Source organism: Habropoda laboriosa, unplaced genomic scaffold, assembly GCF_001263275.1.
Source record: "Habropoda laboriosa isolate 0110345459 unplaced genomic scaffold, ASM126327v1 scaffold291, whole genome shotgun sequence".
Lineage (NCBI taxonomy): Eukaryota > Metazoa > Arthropoda > Insecta > Hymenoptera > Apidae > Habropoda > Habropoda laboriosa.
The window spans coordinates 2,188,063-2,205,224 of NW_017100515.1; the positions used below are offsets into that span (position 1 = coordinate 2,188,063).

Genomic DNA, 17,162 nt, shown 5'->3' on the forward strand with positions numbered 1-17,162 from the left:
ACGTAATTGTTACAAAAAACACTTATTCTTTTCTTCAACAATGGTAAGAAGTAAAACAAGTGTTACATATGAAAATTTTCAATGTATATTTAAAAAATGAATATTATAATTTGTAACCATATTTTTGTATCCAACTTAATCCTCCTACTGAAGATGATTGTGGACGATATTCTAAACCCACATACCCATCATATCCTTCTCTTTCTAGAATAGAAAGGACATATTTATAATCTATTTCTCCTGATGAGTCAGGTTCGTGTCTATTTGGTACTTGAGCAATTTGCACATGACCTATAAATTAAAGGAAATATAAATCTTCTACATTTTTATATATTTATGATAAAACATACCTATATATGGCAAAAGTTCTTTTATATTTTTTGTAATATTGCCACAAATATGTTGTAAATGAAATATATCAAGTTGTAGCTTTAAATTTGGACTATTTATCTTTTTCACTACATCTAAGCCTAAAGAGGAAATTTCATATTACTGAAATTAATAATTGCTTGCTTCATTAAAAATTGTTTATATTAAATGATTACCTTTCTGAAAACTGTTCATATAATAGTTTGGTACAGTGATATTATTAATAGGTTCTATAAGACCAATTATGTTTTCTTTTTTAAATTTCTCAACTGCATACGAAAGATTTCTTACATAAACATCATCATGATTACTCATAGCAGTTGCTTCTTTTATCTTGCCTGACATGATATGAATTCTGAAATGGTTATACAAAAGATTTACTTAAATATTAATGACTATTTGGTGAAGTTCGTTAGTATTTTTGATTAAAATAATCAAATTTTTATTACTGTTTGCAATTTAAAGCTTTTGCATATTCTATTGTTAGATCAATGCTTTTTTTAAAGTTATCTTCTTCTCCAGGTATTGCTGCAAATCCTAATTCTCCTTTTGATACATCACCTATTATAATAAAATGGAAACATTATATTCTTTACAATAACTTTTATAATGCTTTACATTATTTGTCATTAATAAATACCTGTAAATACGTTAATGAGAATTTGTTCAACACCTGCATTGTTTTTAGCTTCTGATACATCTTTAATTGAATGTCCAAAAGGAAATCCACTTTCTACTGCCTTAAAACCAGCTTCTTTTGCTAATTTATATCTTTCAGTAATAGCTGGGGCTTCCATAAACATAAAGGATATATTTGTAGCAAATTTCAGGTTCATACTGCTTATTTTTTCCTTACAAAATGTTAACTACTGATTGGTAAAGATGCCACTCACGACTTAATGCTTGTAATATTATATAACTGTTCTTATCTTTATGTGAAGAAATTAATATCACTAAAGTAAATATAGCCAAGGAAAACTTTTTAAATGATTATGCATATATACAGTGTAAATGTAATTAATTTTTACTTAAATATCACACGAGATTAGTTTGATTTTCTTAATATTTAATGCAAATGTATTCTTCTGTCTTATATTATTTTGTAGGAAAATTTATTGTTGGTTAATTGTAACAATTGGCAACTGCACTAATTGCAACTCTAATGTTGATAGTAAGACAATTTATAATACTTAATTCTTACATATTTAGTTTGTTTCACTTTTACGGTAAAATAAACACAGGAGCTCTACAATAATTAAAATTTTATTAAGTATATCAGTGTCAATACATTTATTAATGTGTGAGGGAAAATATAAAATCATACTTTAATTTCACTTGTTTGACATGAAGTTTAATGTACTGAAATCCAATATAATCTAACATTATAAGTTAAATATAAAAATTAATGAATAATTAAATGATTGTTGTATATTATCACTCGTCGTCGTCACGAACTCCACCGCTTGGTACTTTCGGTCCTCCTGCACGTTTTGCCATAATGATTTGATCAACTTTAAGTATGGTGCATGCTACACCGACGGCATATTTTAAGCCCCATTGTTTTGTTAAGAATAAGTCTAGGATTCCAGCTTCCACTGTGTCAATAAGAGCTGTCTTATTCTGTAAATAAACATTTTTTTAATACTTATCGTTTAAACATAAAGTTCAGCGAAAGATTTAAATCGATACCTACATCAATATCAAAGCCGTGATTCTTTTTGCCTTCTTTATGTGCAGCATAAAGTTTGGATACAAGTTCGGAAGCATAACTTCCGCTATTTTCTGCTAGAGTTTTGGGGAAAATTTCTAAAGCAGTTGCAAATCTACGCACTGCATACTGTTCTAAGCCTGGTAAAGTATCTGCATATGTACTGAGTTGAGCAGCAAGTTCAATTTCTGTAGCACCTGCTCCAGGAAGGAACCTTCCATCTCTTGTTATTCCTTTAAACGTGTTAACTCCATCGTCAATAGCACGTTCAATATCATCCATATAATTTTCTGTGGATCCCCTAACAATTATAGTGCTGACACGACTATCGGTACCATTTATCGCAAACTTCACTACTATAGTATCTCCAACTTCGTCAATATGTACTGAATCTGCATAACCCAATTCTTCTTTTGTTGGTGGTGTCTTAAAGTAAAATTGATCAATTAGGTATTTATCACATATAAATAAACTCATTACATCATACAATTTTTTACCAATTTTGGAAGTGCAGTAGCTCCAACAGTTTTGCATAATCTTCTAACATCAAATTTGCTAGGTATACGAACAGCCATTAAATTATATTTGTTTATATAATGTAAAGCCATATCACCAAACTTTCCTCCTGAAACAATCACAGTAGCTCCACTGTCAGCAATTGCTTTTATTTGAATCTCCAGTAAGGATTCTTCTCCTTTAGAAAATTTCATTAATTCAACTGCTGACTTTATTAATACTGTTCCCTTTGTCTCTGTTTGCATGATGTCTACAGCACAGGTATAAACAGCAATTTTGGGATTATCTTTTTTTGTAACATCTCCTTCAACTTGACGTTTAAATACCATTCCCTGTACAACTTCTGAGCTAGATATACCACTTCCAAGTATTTTACATACACGTACATTATCCACATTGAAAGTAGTATTTTCTGGTAAAATAGACACACAAGCTTTTGTAACAAGGGAAGTAATAGAATCTTCATTTCCATACTGTTTACTCATAATAGATGTTTTAATTCCTACTTGTATCTGTTTTTCATCACGAAAATCTTTTATTTCATAACAAACTAATGTTGGTAATATTTCCAAAGCTTTTTCCAAAGAAGCTTCATATCCTTCAACTATCTCAGCTGGAGTAATTCCCTGTTGTACAATATTTGTTTAATACATTTGCATTTGACAACATTAATAATTACAATATTTTTAAATTTTACCAAACGAAGTAGCCCCTCTGCAGCTTCAAGAAGTGCACCAGCCAGAATTATCACAAAATTAGTGCCATCACCAACTTCTGATTCTTGCATTATTGATGCTAGAACTATTAATTTAGCAGCTGGATGTTCAACTTCAAGTTCATTAATAATTGTTGCAGCATCATTGGTAACAAATAGTTTTTCTATATGATTAATTACCATTTTATTCATGCCATTTGGACCATAAGCAGTTCTCATAGTTTGTGCAAATTCTTTACATACTGTTATATTTCTATACACTGCTTCTTCTAAACCTAAAAAGTGCTGATTAAAAAGAAAACATATTAATTGCGAACATTGCAATCAATTACTTAACAATATTATAATTTTTCGTTAACTAAAATAAATTAAACAAAAAGTATTTGTTATTTAAAATATTAAAACGCTTAACAAAATAAAGTATATATTACAATACATTCTAATTTATTCTGTAAATTAATCACTTGGAAATTGCATATAATTATACGGATAACTTAGTTATAAACCGGTTACGAATAATACAAACAATAAAGAAATTTTTAATTTTCTATATTTCTCAAAACATTGCATTTTTAAGCGTGTTGCAAAAAATACATGTGTGAAAAGTATATATTATGCCTATAAAAGGCAATGTTTGGAGGAATATTTTCTCGTCTTCTTGATGAAGACATCATTTGCTCACAATGTGACAATATAGCCTAATAACATAAATATTCCTTAGAAAACTTTTTACACTTACAAGAGCTCCATCTTTAAGCATTTGGGCCATGCCCGGTGCTTTTGGTACGTGTAAAGCCATGATTTTTCTCAAAATTAGATCTTTTTGCTTCACGTGCAATTCACAATTAATACGCTACTTCAATTTCCCGTCAAAAATGATAAAGGATCGAGATCTTTCTTTCCGATTAGCTACTAAAGCGACATCTCTCTTTCACAATTATAATTTTACAATTACTAAAATCTTGCTAAATTAATATCCTTTAAAATGGGAAGATTTAATCAAATGTCCTTTAAACGAGTCTTTATGATTTATATAATCTCAGAGAAATTTATACGAAAATTTACACTACACAAGTGTCCTATTCACATTTGAAGAAATAAATTTTTACAAAAACCAGCCTTAAGGGATAGGCTCGTAGTGTAAACTTGATAAAATTTAGATGTACTCAGAAACAACTATAATAATTTATGGAGTATTTCGAAGCATAATATACTGACGGAAGTTATTATTAAAACTTGGTAAGTTATATTGAACGGTTTTAATATTTTTAAAAATCACAAGTAAATAATAAGAAACTCAAAGTGTTTTTTTGTTTTACAAGTATTTGATAGAAAATCCTGTTGCCTTCAACTGTTATGGATATGGTGATCACGAATTTACAACAGCAACGTCAAATCACGGAACAATTGCGTCGTGAAGCTGCATTAAATCGAATTATGGTTAGCAAAGCTGTGGAGGATATCATGAAGTATATTACAGAGCACGAACAAGAAGATTGTCTTTTGGTTGGTTTTTCATCACAAAAATCTAATCCCTTTCGTGAAAAAAGTGCCTGTACCATTCTTTAAGTTTGCATGTTTGAAATAAAAATAAGTCACTTCAATTTTTTCCCCTATGTAATCACTTTTTGATATTTTTAACTTATCACATTATTAGAACAAAATGTTAAATTTATTTTTACCATTAATATTTGGACATTCATTTAATCTACTGGTAAATTTAAGCCAGTATCATTTTGTCATTTTCATGCCTAAATAAGTATGTTCTGATATTTATTAAATGTAAACATTGAGATAAGTATTGTTTACATTTTCAAGGCTTATATTTGAAGAATCTTATATAAATTTGCTAATATTTTATTATTGTGACTTAAATTGTGACTTACTATTGGCCTATAAATATACAATGAAATATATACACACAAATGATTTTTAAAATCTATTATTATCTGAATTTATTATGAATATATTCTGTAATATGTTCATAAATATGAAATATTTTGTACAATGTTGACTTTGTAAAATGTTTAACAAGTTATAATATTTTTCAAATAACAACATGGAAGCATATTATTCAATGACTAAAATATATCTCAATCTATTTTTCATGGTATGTACATAATCAAAGTTAAGATTAAATATGTAAAGTGCTTCAACATGTCCAAATCTATGTACTTTTATATGATTTATATTGTCAGCTATATAAACTTATGTAAAAATATATTTATGAAATTTAACTTGTAATAAAATAAAAAAAATTTTAATGTAAGCTCTAGTTTTCATTATATTTCCAATATATATATATATTGCACAGATGTTTAATAAAATTAATCATTTTTTACGTATTAGCTATGGAATGTATTATGTACAGTAGCTATAATATGTGACTATTACAACACGTTAGAACCTACATTAAGTATTACTTTTATTTGTATATACTAGTTGTTTAGTATTTTCAGAAGTGATATTAAAAATATAATATTTGAAAATTATAATGTAACGACATTCTTAAAGGTACTTATATTTCAAACGTATACATATGTATATCAATTATAGAATGTTAAACCGGTGAAAGGAAAATTGTAAACATAACCTTAAATTTCATATTTACTGTACATGGATGATGAATGCAAATAATTCAACAAACAGGTGGAAAAGGTATTAATTTTATAAAAATTCAGGAAAATCAATTATTACCATATTAAACATGTAATAAATATAGCAATTTAATTATGTTTTTGCATATTACATTTTTCCAAATTTAATGAATATTTTATTTATAGATATTAAATATGTTTTCCATTAATTTGGTAACATTAGACAGTTATCAATCAACCCCATTACCAGAATTGGATGTTACATTTTCTAATTTTCGTGGGAATGAAATTAGACAAGTCCCAGTTATTAGAATATTTGGATCTACTCTTTCTGGTACATCGTAATTAACATATAACTTGTTAAATGTTTATTTAATAATTTTTTCTTTTTACATTCAGGAATAAAAACATGTTTGCATATACATGGAGTATTTCCATACATGTATGTACCATGTACAATAGATCATAATATTGATAGTTTTATGTACAAATTAGCAGCAGCAATAGATTCTGCAATAAATGTATCTTTGGGATCTGCAACCTCTAATAATCAACATGTTTATAAAATTCAAAAAGTTTCTGGAATGTAAGGAAATTATATAGATATATAATGCATTATATGAGTATATATGAATATATTTTATTGAATAAAATATTTCTTTCAGACCTCTTTATGGATATCATGAGAAGGAACATTTGTTTTTTAAAATTTACTTATATAATCCAGCAATGATTAAACGAGCAGCTGAGTTATTACAAGTATATAATATATGTATCTATAATTATTCAGTTTCTTTTAGGAAAACGATAAAATAATAGCAAACATTTTCTTTCAGAATGGTACAATACTAGGTCAAAGTTTACAACCTCATGAGGCACATATTCCTTTTATTTTGCAATTTATGATAGACTATAATCTGTATGGTATGAGTCCAATAACTTTAAAAAATATTAAATTTAGACAATGCATATATACAGAATCCAAAGAAAATGTGCAAACAGAGAGTCCATTAAATTTATTTGATTCACAAAAGTATCTTCCTGCATCTGTTGTTAGACAAAGTACCTGTAAATTAGAAGTAGATGCACAAGCATCTGAAATACTTAATAAACAAGAAATCCAAAATGGCTTGGACCTAAATCCTGGCATTGCAGCCATTTGGAATGAAGAAAATCATCGAAGAGAAGCAAAAGGTTTAGAAAATGTTGAGTCACAATTATTGTATACAAATACTAATGATAGAACATGTAGTCCAACAGAGAATGATATTTATCAAGAAACAAAATTGATAAAAAGATTAGCATCTCTTTCTCAGGTATATTGTTGGATCAATTTAAAAATTTCTGCTGTTTTAAATTGCTCTCATATAAAACACAACTCACATAATGATTATTCACTATTTATATTACTAATCCTCTAAGAAATTTCAATTAATTCTAATTCGTTTATGCATTTAGATCAGTGAAAATGTAACACCAGTAACATCAAAGACACTTACTTATCCTCTTGAAGTAGAAAATGAGGATAATTCATTTAGTGCTTCACATGTCTTAAACCATTTTAAACCATCACTATTAAATAAAGAAAGTAAGAATGAATTATTGCAACTTGATAAATCTATGTTAAAAGAAAGTTTACCTCAAAATGAAATCATAGACAGCAGTATTTGTAAGTAATAAATAAGTCTTTTTGAAGATTAGAAATCATTTTTTTTTTTATTCAAAATTTTATATATATTATTTATAGTTGACTCAGAAGATATGCATTTAGTGGAAATTCTGGCTGCTTTAGCAAAAGAAAATGAGGAAGAAATAATTGTAGATAATGATAGCATGCTGGGTTCTCAGTTTTCTACATTTAGTACTCAAATTAAAGAAGACAATGAAGATGATGAAATTGAAGATTTAAATATTACAAGTTTGGATTTGAATACTTTTAGTTCGTGGAATTCAGTTACTAATGCTGCTAGTCAATCAAGAATATCTGAAATTGAAAATAAAAAATCTGAAGATGATAAAGAAAAAAATTACACACTTGAACATAATGTTGAAGATTTTTCTTTAATAGATGTTCCTCAGTATGATGGTCCAAGTGATTTTATCTTAAAAAATGAAAAACAATTATCAAAATTTACTAGAAGTAAAATAGATAAGAAAAAGAAAACATGTAACAGATTAGAGTTATCTACTCTACATTTATTTAATGACAAAACTACAATATCAACTCTATTGCAATTTATAAACATTCAAATAAATGTTAATCTTTTGCAAAATATGTTAATAATGCCTCGATTAAATTTGAACGAAATACTAGATACTAAAAAGGAATTCATAAGGCAATCTATTATATTTGATGGTAAATTACCTAAATATTTTAAATTCTGTCCAAAACAAAATCATGTATTTAAGAGTAAACAAAAAAAATCAATGCATATAACTAAACAAGAGCTGTCACATTATAAGAATAAAAATATATATAAATTAGATCATCAAGATTTAGATGTTTATGATGTAGCTGAGGTTGAACATTCATTAACATTAAGTGATCATAAAAATTTAAGCTATTCAGTTACTGAAAACAGTACTAATCTAATTGGTTGTGCTAAGTCACATGTTACGATTAATAACGTTTTAAGCAAATTAAACGTACCATCATTTGATGGTAATACTGTTGATAGCTCTAGTGACTCTGAGTTGGATTCAGATATTTCGATTAACAGAGAAGAGAAACGGATTTGTATTTACAAGTCATGTACTAAATCTAAGAGTGAAGAAAATGTTGTTAATATTTCATTAAAAAAGCGAAAACTTGAATTTGAAGAATCTAATTTGCAATCTCCTCATAAACGACATAATACTAATGTAGTTTCTTTACAAGACAAATCACATCATACACCAACGAAAGTAAAAACCCCACAAAGTCCGCGTTGTTTATCAAAAAAATATTCTCCACTTAATGTAAAAATAATATCCCCAAAACCGGATAGAGATACTGAAAATAATGGATTTTGTAACTCAAAATCTACTTATGCTACTCCAAAACGGAACAGTCAACAATTGAGAATGAATTTATTTCGTGAAAAGATAAGTCAAGCTACAAATATTGATGAAACTTTTCTTCATAACAAGCACAGTGATAAGTAAATATAACAAATTTAATTATATTTCTTTTTTATCGAAACTTAATATTTAAAATTTAATCTTCAATGTTTATAGAACAAACACATGTAAGAAGTTTGTGGATTCAGGAAAAGAAGACTATGGAATGTTAGAAACGAATATTAAAACTCAAAAAGAAGTCCGTAAAAGATTAAATTTTGTAAATACTTATGCAGAAGAAATTAAGTCTGTAAATGATAGTACAGTTGAATGTCATTTTGAAAACCTATCTTTAACAGAGGAAACAATAAATGACTCATGCGAAAATAATGATTCTGCTAGCAATTCGATTCATTCTAAACATTGCATAAAAATATGCACAAGAAAAGATGATAAAATTAATTGCGAACTTAATTTACCGAGTACATCGAAAAATAATTTAGATCTGTATATGGACAGTGTTCTGAATAAGACACCACTAATAAGTGATAAAGATGTAAATACAGAAGAGGAAGACACATGTAATATGACATATACACAATACCTTAGTAAAAAATTAGAATCTGAATTAGGTACTCCAAATGTCGTATTATTACAAAATACAACTGATATTACCAAAAGAAAATTAATTACTATTACTACTAAATTTAATCCACCAAAGAGAGAAAGGATTAGAAATTCCATGCAGACATATGATATTTCACAATCAAAATTTATAGTACCATACTTCAGTAATAAAGTTGATCTGATAAAAGAAAGAGAAAATTCAAACAAAAACAATATCAATGATGTAGTTTATTTTAAATGTAGTTTAGATAGAGTTACTAGTATCAAACTTTGGCGTCGAGTAAAAATAAACGAATTTTATCCTTCTGGGTTAAGTATAAAATCTTGTAGCATAAAAAGAGTTTTAGCTGGATACAATGCATTGGTAATTCATCCTCTCATTCATCCACCAACACTGAGAAATATTAAAACATGGTTACAAGCCAAAAAATACTTATTACAAAAAGATAATAAACCTGAAAAAGCAAATGATAATATTGATATTGAGAGAGATGCAAAGAAAAGTGACGTATTTAATGAAACATCCATTGATAATCAATATATATTGCAACTTTCACAATGTTCCAACAATTCACAGTATTCAAACGGATCTAGTAGCAGTTTTAATCCTTCTTTAAGAAAAATGCTTGAAAATCCATTATTATATAAAAATAATGATACCCAGCAACATATAGGCATTTCATATGGACAAATTGAATATAGTCTAAAAGGACATAGTGGTAATGTTGAAAATGAAAATCTTCAAAATGCTAGGAGTTTAACTGTAGTAATTATTTTATTTTAAACTTTCATCTTATTTATGAAAAAATATTAATACATTTTTTAAATGTTGTATTTAAATTATTACAGGATCAATATCTAACATTATTGTCAGTAGAAGTACACGTTATTACGCGTGATAAATTTCTTCCTGATCCAAAACAAGATTCAATTGGAGCAATATTTTATGCTGTTTGCAATAATACTCCTTTATCTTCAAAAGTTGAACAAATAGAACATGGTATATATAAAAATTATTTCTTTTTTTTAAATATTTTGTCAATAATTATAAGTAACAGTAATTATAATGCTGTTTTAGGTGCTATTGTTGTAAATTCATTTATGCAAAATTCAAAAATGAAGAACATATATTCGACAAGTACAATATGTTCTATATCATATGTATCAAGTGAAAAGGACTTACTAAATAGCCTTGCAATATTAATTAGACATTGTGATCCAGATATTTTAGTTGGTTGGGAGATAGAATTTCTTTCATGGGGTTATATCTTTCATAGGGCTTCCCATATTGGTTTGAATAGTTTTACATGGCAAATTTCAAGAATTTCGAATGTTACTCCAACATTTAAAGGACAGACATCTGACAAAGATAATTTTAGTGATACAAAAATACCAGGTCGTATTATTCTTGATGTTTGGAGAATAATGCGACACGAAGTTGGTAAGTTTTATATTGTAAAAGTGTTCACAATATAATTTGTAACATTTTATGTATTCTTTGCAGCATTATTAAATTACACATTTGAAAATGTCATGTACAATGTTATGCGTGAAAGAATATCGTGCCCTATCTTTCAAGTTTTAACTGAGTGGTGGAATCATAAAAATATAACAATACAATGGAGAATTATTACCCATTATATGATAAGGGTAGTGGGTACATTGAGGATATTAGTACATTTTGATATTATTGGTTTGTAGCATCTATTACCTATTCCTGCTATTGTGTAATATAATGTTTTATGCATTACATCATATTTCAATAATATTTTAGGGCGAACATGTGAACATGCACGACTTTTTGGAATACAATTTTACGAAGTTTTCTCTAGAGGCTCTCAATTTCGAGTTGAGTCAATGATGTTGAGACTTGCAAAACCCTTAAATTATATTCCTATTTCACCATCTATACAACAAAGAGCAAAAATGCGTGCACCCGAAGTTCTACAACTTATTATGGAACCGCAATCTGTATTTTATACTGATCCATTAATTGTCCTTGATTTTCAAAGTTTATATCCAAGCATTATTATTGCTTATAACTATTGCTTTTCCACATGTTTAGGTCGTGTAGAACATATTGGCCAGTAAGTGTAGCATCAATACTTTTATATTTCTGATAAAAAGTACTGTGTATAAGTTCAGTTTTTTTTGTATTTTTTGTAGTTATGAACCATATGAGTTCGGTACAGCAACATTAAAAGTAAGAAAAAATACTGCTCAGAAATTATTGGGTAAAATAAATTTTGCACCTTGCGGTGTAGCTTTTGTAAAACCCGAAGTACGAATAGGAATATTGCCACGTCTGCTTACAGAAATTTTGAATACACGCTTAATGGTAAAGGAATCCATGAAACTTCATGGAAATGAAAATCATGCGTTACGACGTGTTCTTCATTCACAGCAACTTGGTCTCAAATTAATTGCAAATGTTACATATGGTTATACAGCTGCTAATTTTAGTGGTAGAATGCCTTGTATTGAAGTATGTTAAACATATACGCTTTAATTGGTTTAAAAGTTTTTAACAAAATTAATTTTAATTATTACTAATTAAGGTAGGAGATAGTGTTGTTAGTAAAGGAAGAGAAACTTTGGAACGAGCAATTAAAATAGTGGAATCTACACCTAAGTGGGGAGCTCAAGTTGTTTATGGAGATACAGATTCATTATTTATTCTTTTACGTGGAAAATCAAGGAAAGAAGCTTTTGAAATTGGAACTGAAATTGCTGATACTGTTACTGCAGCTAATCCTCCTCCTGTAAAGCTTAAATTTGAAAAAGTTTTGCAGCCAATACTTCTTTCTACATTTAGACGAAAAAGAGATACTGTGGTTATATGTATGAGTCTCCTGAGCAAGAGGAACCTGAATATTTAGCAAAGGGTATTGAAACTGTTCGTAGAGATGGTTGTCCAGCTGTAGCTAAGGTACATAAATTAATTAATATATTAATAATATCATTTACAAAGTAATGAATTAAAACATCAGATAATGATTTTTAATTTAAGATACTCGAAAAAACATTGAAAATTTTGTTTGATACTAAGGATATGTCCTTGTTAAAGCTGTATATCACTAGACAGTTTGATAAAATTTTACGCAAAAAAATATCAATTCAAGACTTAACATTTGCAAAAGAATTTCGTGGTTTGCATGGTTACAAAACTAGCGCCTGTGTACCTGCATTGGAATTAACACGAAGATTAATACGAAAAGATCCTCGGGCAATACCTCGTACTGGTGAACGAGTACGATATGTTATAGTAGCTGGTGCTCCAAATCAACCATTAATTCAATGTGTACGAACTCCAATGGAAGTGATTTTAGATGAAAGCCTAAATCCAAATTCAATATATTATATAACAAAAGTTATTATACCACCTCTTAATCGATGTTTAAATTTAATTGGCATTGATGTCAATACATGGTATGACAAAGATCAAATTTTATACTTTTATGTTATGTAAGCAATTTTTGTTTTTCTATATTTTTTTTAGGTATAGAGAAATGACTCACCGTCAAACGCCCGATAAAGTTGTTAATTTGTATACAGACAATCAAAAATTAACTATTCCACAATTTTTTAGTACTGTGATATGTGCTGCTTGTGCAGATCAAACACAAAAAGATATTTGTACGAATTGTATAGCAAAACCAAATCAAACAATTACTATTTTATATGAAAAAATAAGGTGGTTAGAACGCACTCATCATGAGCTTGTAATGGTAAATATAACATTTCTATACTTTATTTTGTCTGATTATGAATATAGAAATATAATTCACCTTTTCAGATATGCCAATCTTGTACTGGTTATTTAGATGAACCAAAATGTGAATCTTTAGATTGTCCAGTTTTATATCGTTTAATGCAAGCTCGCAGGGATCTGGTTCAAATACCTTATTTAAATGATATTATTCATAATAGTGATACTTTTTGTATGGAAAGAAGAAATATACGATAGAAATTTTTATTTTGATACTGTACAATGAATAATATTTAGTCTACATTCTCAACAGTATTTTCGTGCAATTTTCGAAAGTGTTTGCTCGAATTTCAGGATTTTTGCGTTCTTTTCAATTTTTATGCGTTCGTAACGCTATCCGAACTCAGCTTATTTAATTTTGTAATGGAATATTATTTAAAGAATGAGTGTTCCACAAAAGGAAATAGGTGTGGTGTGTAAGGGAGAAATGAATAGGCTGTAAAGTGTTGTAAAACAATACTTGTGTATTGTTCGTAACCTAGTATAACTGGTAACCTCTTGTAAAATACAGTTTGTACAGTTATCTTCCAATAAATAATTGATATTTTCATAAATAATTGCATTTCTTCATTTTTCCAGATGTTTAAGTCCTATTCTTGATTTCTGTGGTGGCCTACAAGTTCAATCTCAAATTTACACAAAAAGAACATTAATTTTTCAATTTTCAATAAATTTTCTAACTAATTTACCTCATGCAATTGTTAATTGAATGCAAAATTAACAAATTAAGCTGTTTTATTAAGTTAAATCATGCAACAAATTCATTTAATACTTCCAATAATTATAAACAACCATCTAAATTGTTATTTAACAAGAGAAACATTATTCTAGAATTAAAGTACTTGAAAATTAACCAGAAATTTTGTTTTACCATCTACATTATTAGTAATGTTAGAGCAATTAAAAATTGATTATAAGTATTAATTAAATATAATAGGGTAGACAAGGATGGCACTGTAGAAATGAGTTAGACAAGGAAAGAAATAGGGTTAGACAAGAATAGCACTAGAGAAATGAGTTAGACAAGGAAAGGAATAGTGTTAGACAAGGACAGAAACTTTTCAAAGCGAAACTAACGCCATCTCACGTTTAGTGATGTGAACTACGACTTTTTAATAGGAACACAGAATATAAAAAGAGGTATTAGACAAGGAAAGCACTAGTGTGTGAGAAGGATAGAGAGAGAACGTTTCCTATTGGTCTGCTAGCCGCCATGCTTCACCTCCCACGCGCTGTATCAAGTCGGTCAGGGAAAAATCATTAATAACTCATTAATTACTATGATTTTGTAAACTTTTAGAATTGAAGAATGAAGAGTGGACCTTCAGTAATTTTCACATATAGTTTTTAGTACACTAGACCCTTTCAATAATTAATTATTAACAATTTTACTGCATAATGTCGGAAACGATACCACATACCGTCAAGTACCTTTACGGTTTTTTAATAATTTCATAGCTTTCTACTAAATTCTCATGTAACTAACTGTATGCGTATGAAAGGCAATTCCCTTATCTATATTCTCATATAAGTTTTATTAACATATTCGGTTTAGTTTAGGAGTTATTAAACATTCTTTGGTAGCGTCTCCTATTCATCGTACTCGTGTACAGTCAACTGTTCTGAACAATTGCTAATATCAAATAAACCACATCAGTTACGGCTACCAAACTAATTGCAGAATATAAATAAAAGTCCATTCTACATTCTGCATGCTTAAAAGTGCACAATTAGTCTCGAATTTCTATTGGAGTAACGAAAATGTGTTACGTTTGAATGCGACGGGTGTAATACTCACCTAAATAATGTTGAATAACTATCGAACCACAAGGGATATATTAATAAAAATTACAGAAGAATATAGTCACAGGTATTCCTTTTCAGATATATATGCTAATTGTACAGGGAATTAATACTGAACAATGGTATTAATGAAAAACCGTAAGAGACTGTCGTATCGTTCCCGACATTTCGTACAACAATTATTAATAACTAATTATTGAAAGAATCTAGGGCCTTAAAATTTATATAGGAAAGTTTCTAGAGATTCATATTATATTCTTCAATTCTCAAAGTTCACAAAATCATCCTAATTATTGAGTTATTAATGATTTTTCCCTAACCGACTTGATTCAACGCGTAGCAGGTGAAACATGGCGGCCCGCTGGCCAATAGGAAACGTTTTCTCTTTATCCTTCTCGCACACTAGTGCTTTCCTTGTCTAATACCTCTGTTAACATTCTGTGTTCCTATTGAAAAGTTGTAGTTCGTGTAACCAAACGCGAGATAGCGTTAGTTTCACTCTGAAAATTTTCTATCCTTGTTTGTCCCCTATTACTTTCCTTGTCTAACTCATTTCTCTAGCACTATCCTTGTCTATCCGTATTCCTTTCCTTGTCTTACTTATTTCTGTACATATTGCTAAATACCTGGGCGAGTTATCTTTTGTGGTAAACACTACTGGTGGTATATCACCATCTTTCAATAAGAATTACACAAAAATTAATCACACAAATCAACTAGAGATTCAACATTAATCACTCAAATTTCCTATTACACATTGAAATAAAAAAGAAAAAGATAATAAAAATTATGAAATTTCAATAACTCAGAATCACAGACAAGATACAGGATAGACTTATATATATAGCACCTAATGCATTTTTTTGCATACGTCAAAAGGAGATATATATCCCTAGGACTGTGACAAAACTTGCGAGTCATACGTTAATGTGAGAGATCTGATAAACAGAAATAGCATAACTGTGTAACCACATAGGCTGCAAGTATTTCCGTTCAAACAACCGGGGAACGTTACATTCGTATTCAAATATTTATAAAAAATTCACTCTAGCTTATTTTCGAATCACTAGATGGCGCTACATATTCTACTCAATTTAGTTAGAACTGTATTGTACGTTCATATGTGATAGTTGATGCTTTTTCACGAAACAGAGTGTTATGCCGTATATTTTATTAAAACATACAATTAATAATTCGAATTAAACGTTTAGATTTAATTGTTAATTTTGAAAGATATATTGATTTTTGTCAACACATAAATTTTTAAATAAGAGTTTTCACATCGTGTAGATGAACTTTCTCCCGTGCAGCGTTATTTTGAAAATAAGCTATTTTGTGAATAAACAATAATCTGTAGAAGATTAAAAATTTGTTATTATTTTTTATATAATATTATCCATACAGAAGTATTATTAAAGTTACTATGAATGTAGTGTTTCGCCTATATTGTTATTCTTTAATACCATGACTTCTTATTGTGCCAAACGTTCTGATTATAAAATTGACATGTACATTGCATTGAAAGTACTTTTAAGTATGCATTTATAAAGGAAATTCATATAAATCTTCAAACTGTAAGATATATTTTATCAATATATGTATACATATGGCTGTGTACATATATATATATATATACACACATAATATGTATGTACACGCACACACATTACATATTCACTAGGAATTCACGCACGACGTTACGAAAAAAATTATTGAACTCGGACATATTATATTAATTGTATTTTATTTATATATATTACAATTGTTATTATTCATATTTACTTTGTCAGCAGTATTACATTTGCATAAATTTTTAAAAATATTGTAAATTATATTATTTTATGTATTTTTTTTTTATGAAAGAATTACTAAGTTTTGGTTTTTTCAATGTAGTGCATTTTAAATATGTTTGTTGAATGTTTTTTAGCAAACACTATGTCAAAGTGTAACAAGTTATCTGGAGATCAAATGTGCTGTTTCTGTGGACAGATAAAAAACGATGAATTTTATTTTGGAAAA

The 17,162-nt window shown here is 28.3% G+C and overlaps 4 protein-coding genes across 4 annotated transcripts; 2 read left to right on the forward strand and 2 right to left on the reverse strand.

Moving 5' to 3' along the window:
• Window positions 1-103: 103 nt before the first annotated feature.
• On the reverse strand, window positions 104-1,241 carry LOC108576428 (putative hydroxypyruvate isomerase). The gene is made up of 5 exons (XM_017939423.1): window positions 1,010-1,241; window positions 819-930; window positions 546-724; window positions 351-470; window positions 104-291 (listed from the first exon to the last, which is right to left on the reverse strand). Exons 1-5 carry the CDS (start codon window positions 1,203-1,205, stop codon window positions 104-106), a joined length of 795 nt encoding a protein of 264 aa, XP_017794912.1. The 5' UTR covers window positions 1,206-1,241.
• Window positions 1,242-1,680: 439 nt separating this feature from the next.
• Window positions 1,681-4,145, reverse strand: LOC108576421 (T-complex protein 1 subunit theta). Its single transcript, XM_017939413.1, has 5 exons — window positions 4,048-4,145; window positions 3,291-3,593; window positions 2,575-3,219; window positions 2,063-2,503; window positions 1,681-1,989 (listed from the first exon to the last, which is right to left on the reverse strand). Exons 1-5 carry the CDS (start codon window positions 4,105-4,107, stop codon window positions 1,804-1,806), a joined length of 1,635 nt encoding a protein of 544 aa, XP_017794902.1. The 5' UTR covers window positions 4,108-4,145; the 3' UTR covers window positions 1,681-1,803.
• Window positions 4,146-4,444: 299 nt separating this feature from the next.
• On the forward strand, window positions 4,445-4,877 carry LOC108576430 (guanine nucleotide-binding protein subunit gamma-1). Its single transcript, XM_017939425.1, has 2 exons — window positions 4,445-4,547; window positions 4,631-4,877. Exon 2 carries the CDS (start codon window positions 4,665-4,667, stop codon window positions 4,875-4,877), a length of 213 nt encoding a protein of 70 aa, XP_017794914.1. The 5' UTR covers window positions 4,445-4,547; window positions 4,631-4,664.
• A 1,223-nt stretch (window positions 4,878-6,100) lies between these two features.
• On the forward strand, window positions 6,101-13,538 carry LOC108576377 (DNA polymerase zeta catalytic subunit). Its single transcript, XM_017939351.1, is given in 18 exon segments — window positions 6,101-6,239; window positions 6,305-6,491; window positions 6,571-6,664; window positions 6,742-7,221; window positions 7,364-7,574; window positions 7,653-8,188; window positions 8,231-9,045; window positions 9,122-10,337; window positions 10,421-10,571; window positions 10,650-11,012; window positions 11,076-11,264; window positions 11,346-11,658; window positions 11,738-12,056; window positions 12,130-12,378; window positions 12,381-12,500; window positions 12,582-13,000; window positions 13,071-13,299; window positions 13,368-13,538. Coding segments are annotated over 18 exon segments (6,201 nt in total).
• The last annotated feature ends 3,624 nt before the right edge of the window (window positions 13,539-17,162 follow it).

What these genes read in the sequence shown, in the direction of transcription:
- LOC108576428 (XM_017939423.1), bottom strand. Translation starts at nt 1,205, where the DNA reads ATGAACCTGAAATTTGCTACAAATATATCCTTTATGTTTATGGAAGCC. An exon ending in TCTCATTAACGTATTTACAG is followed by an intron (nt 931 to 1,009) that starts GTATTTATTAAT and finishes TTATTATAATAG; the next exon opens with GTGATGTATCAAAAGGAGAA. An exon ending in AGAACTTTTGCCATATATAG is followed by an intron (nt 292 to 350) that starts GTATGTTTTATC and finishes TTTAATTTATAG; the next exon opens with GTCATGTGCAAATTGCTCAA.
- LOC108576421 (XM_017939413.1), bottom strand. Translation starts at nt 4,107, where the DNA reads ATGGCTTTACACGTACCAAAAGCACCGGGCATGGCCCAAATGCTTAAA. An exon ending in TGCTTAAAGATGGAGCTCTT is followed by an intron (nt 3,594 to 4,047) that starts GTAAGTGTAAAA and finishes CTTTTTAATCAG; the next exon opens with CACTTTTTAGGTTTAGAAGA. An exon ending in ATCACGGCTTTGATATTGAT is followed by an intron (nt 1,990 to 2,062) that starts GTAGGTATCGAT and finishes GTTTATTTACAG; the next exon opens with AATAAGACAGCTCTTATTGA.
- LOC108576430 (XM_017939425.1), top strand. Translation starts at nt 4,665, where the DNA reads ATGGATATGGTGATCACGAATTTACAACAGCAACGTCAAATCACGGAA.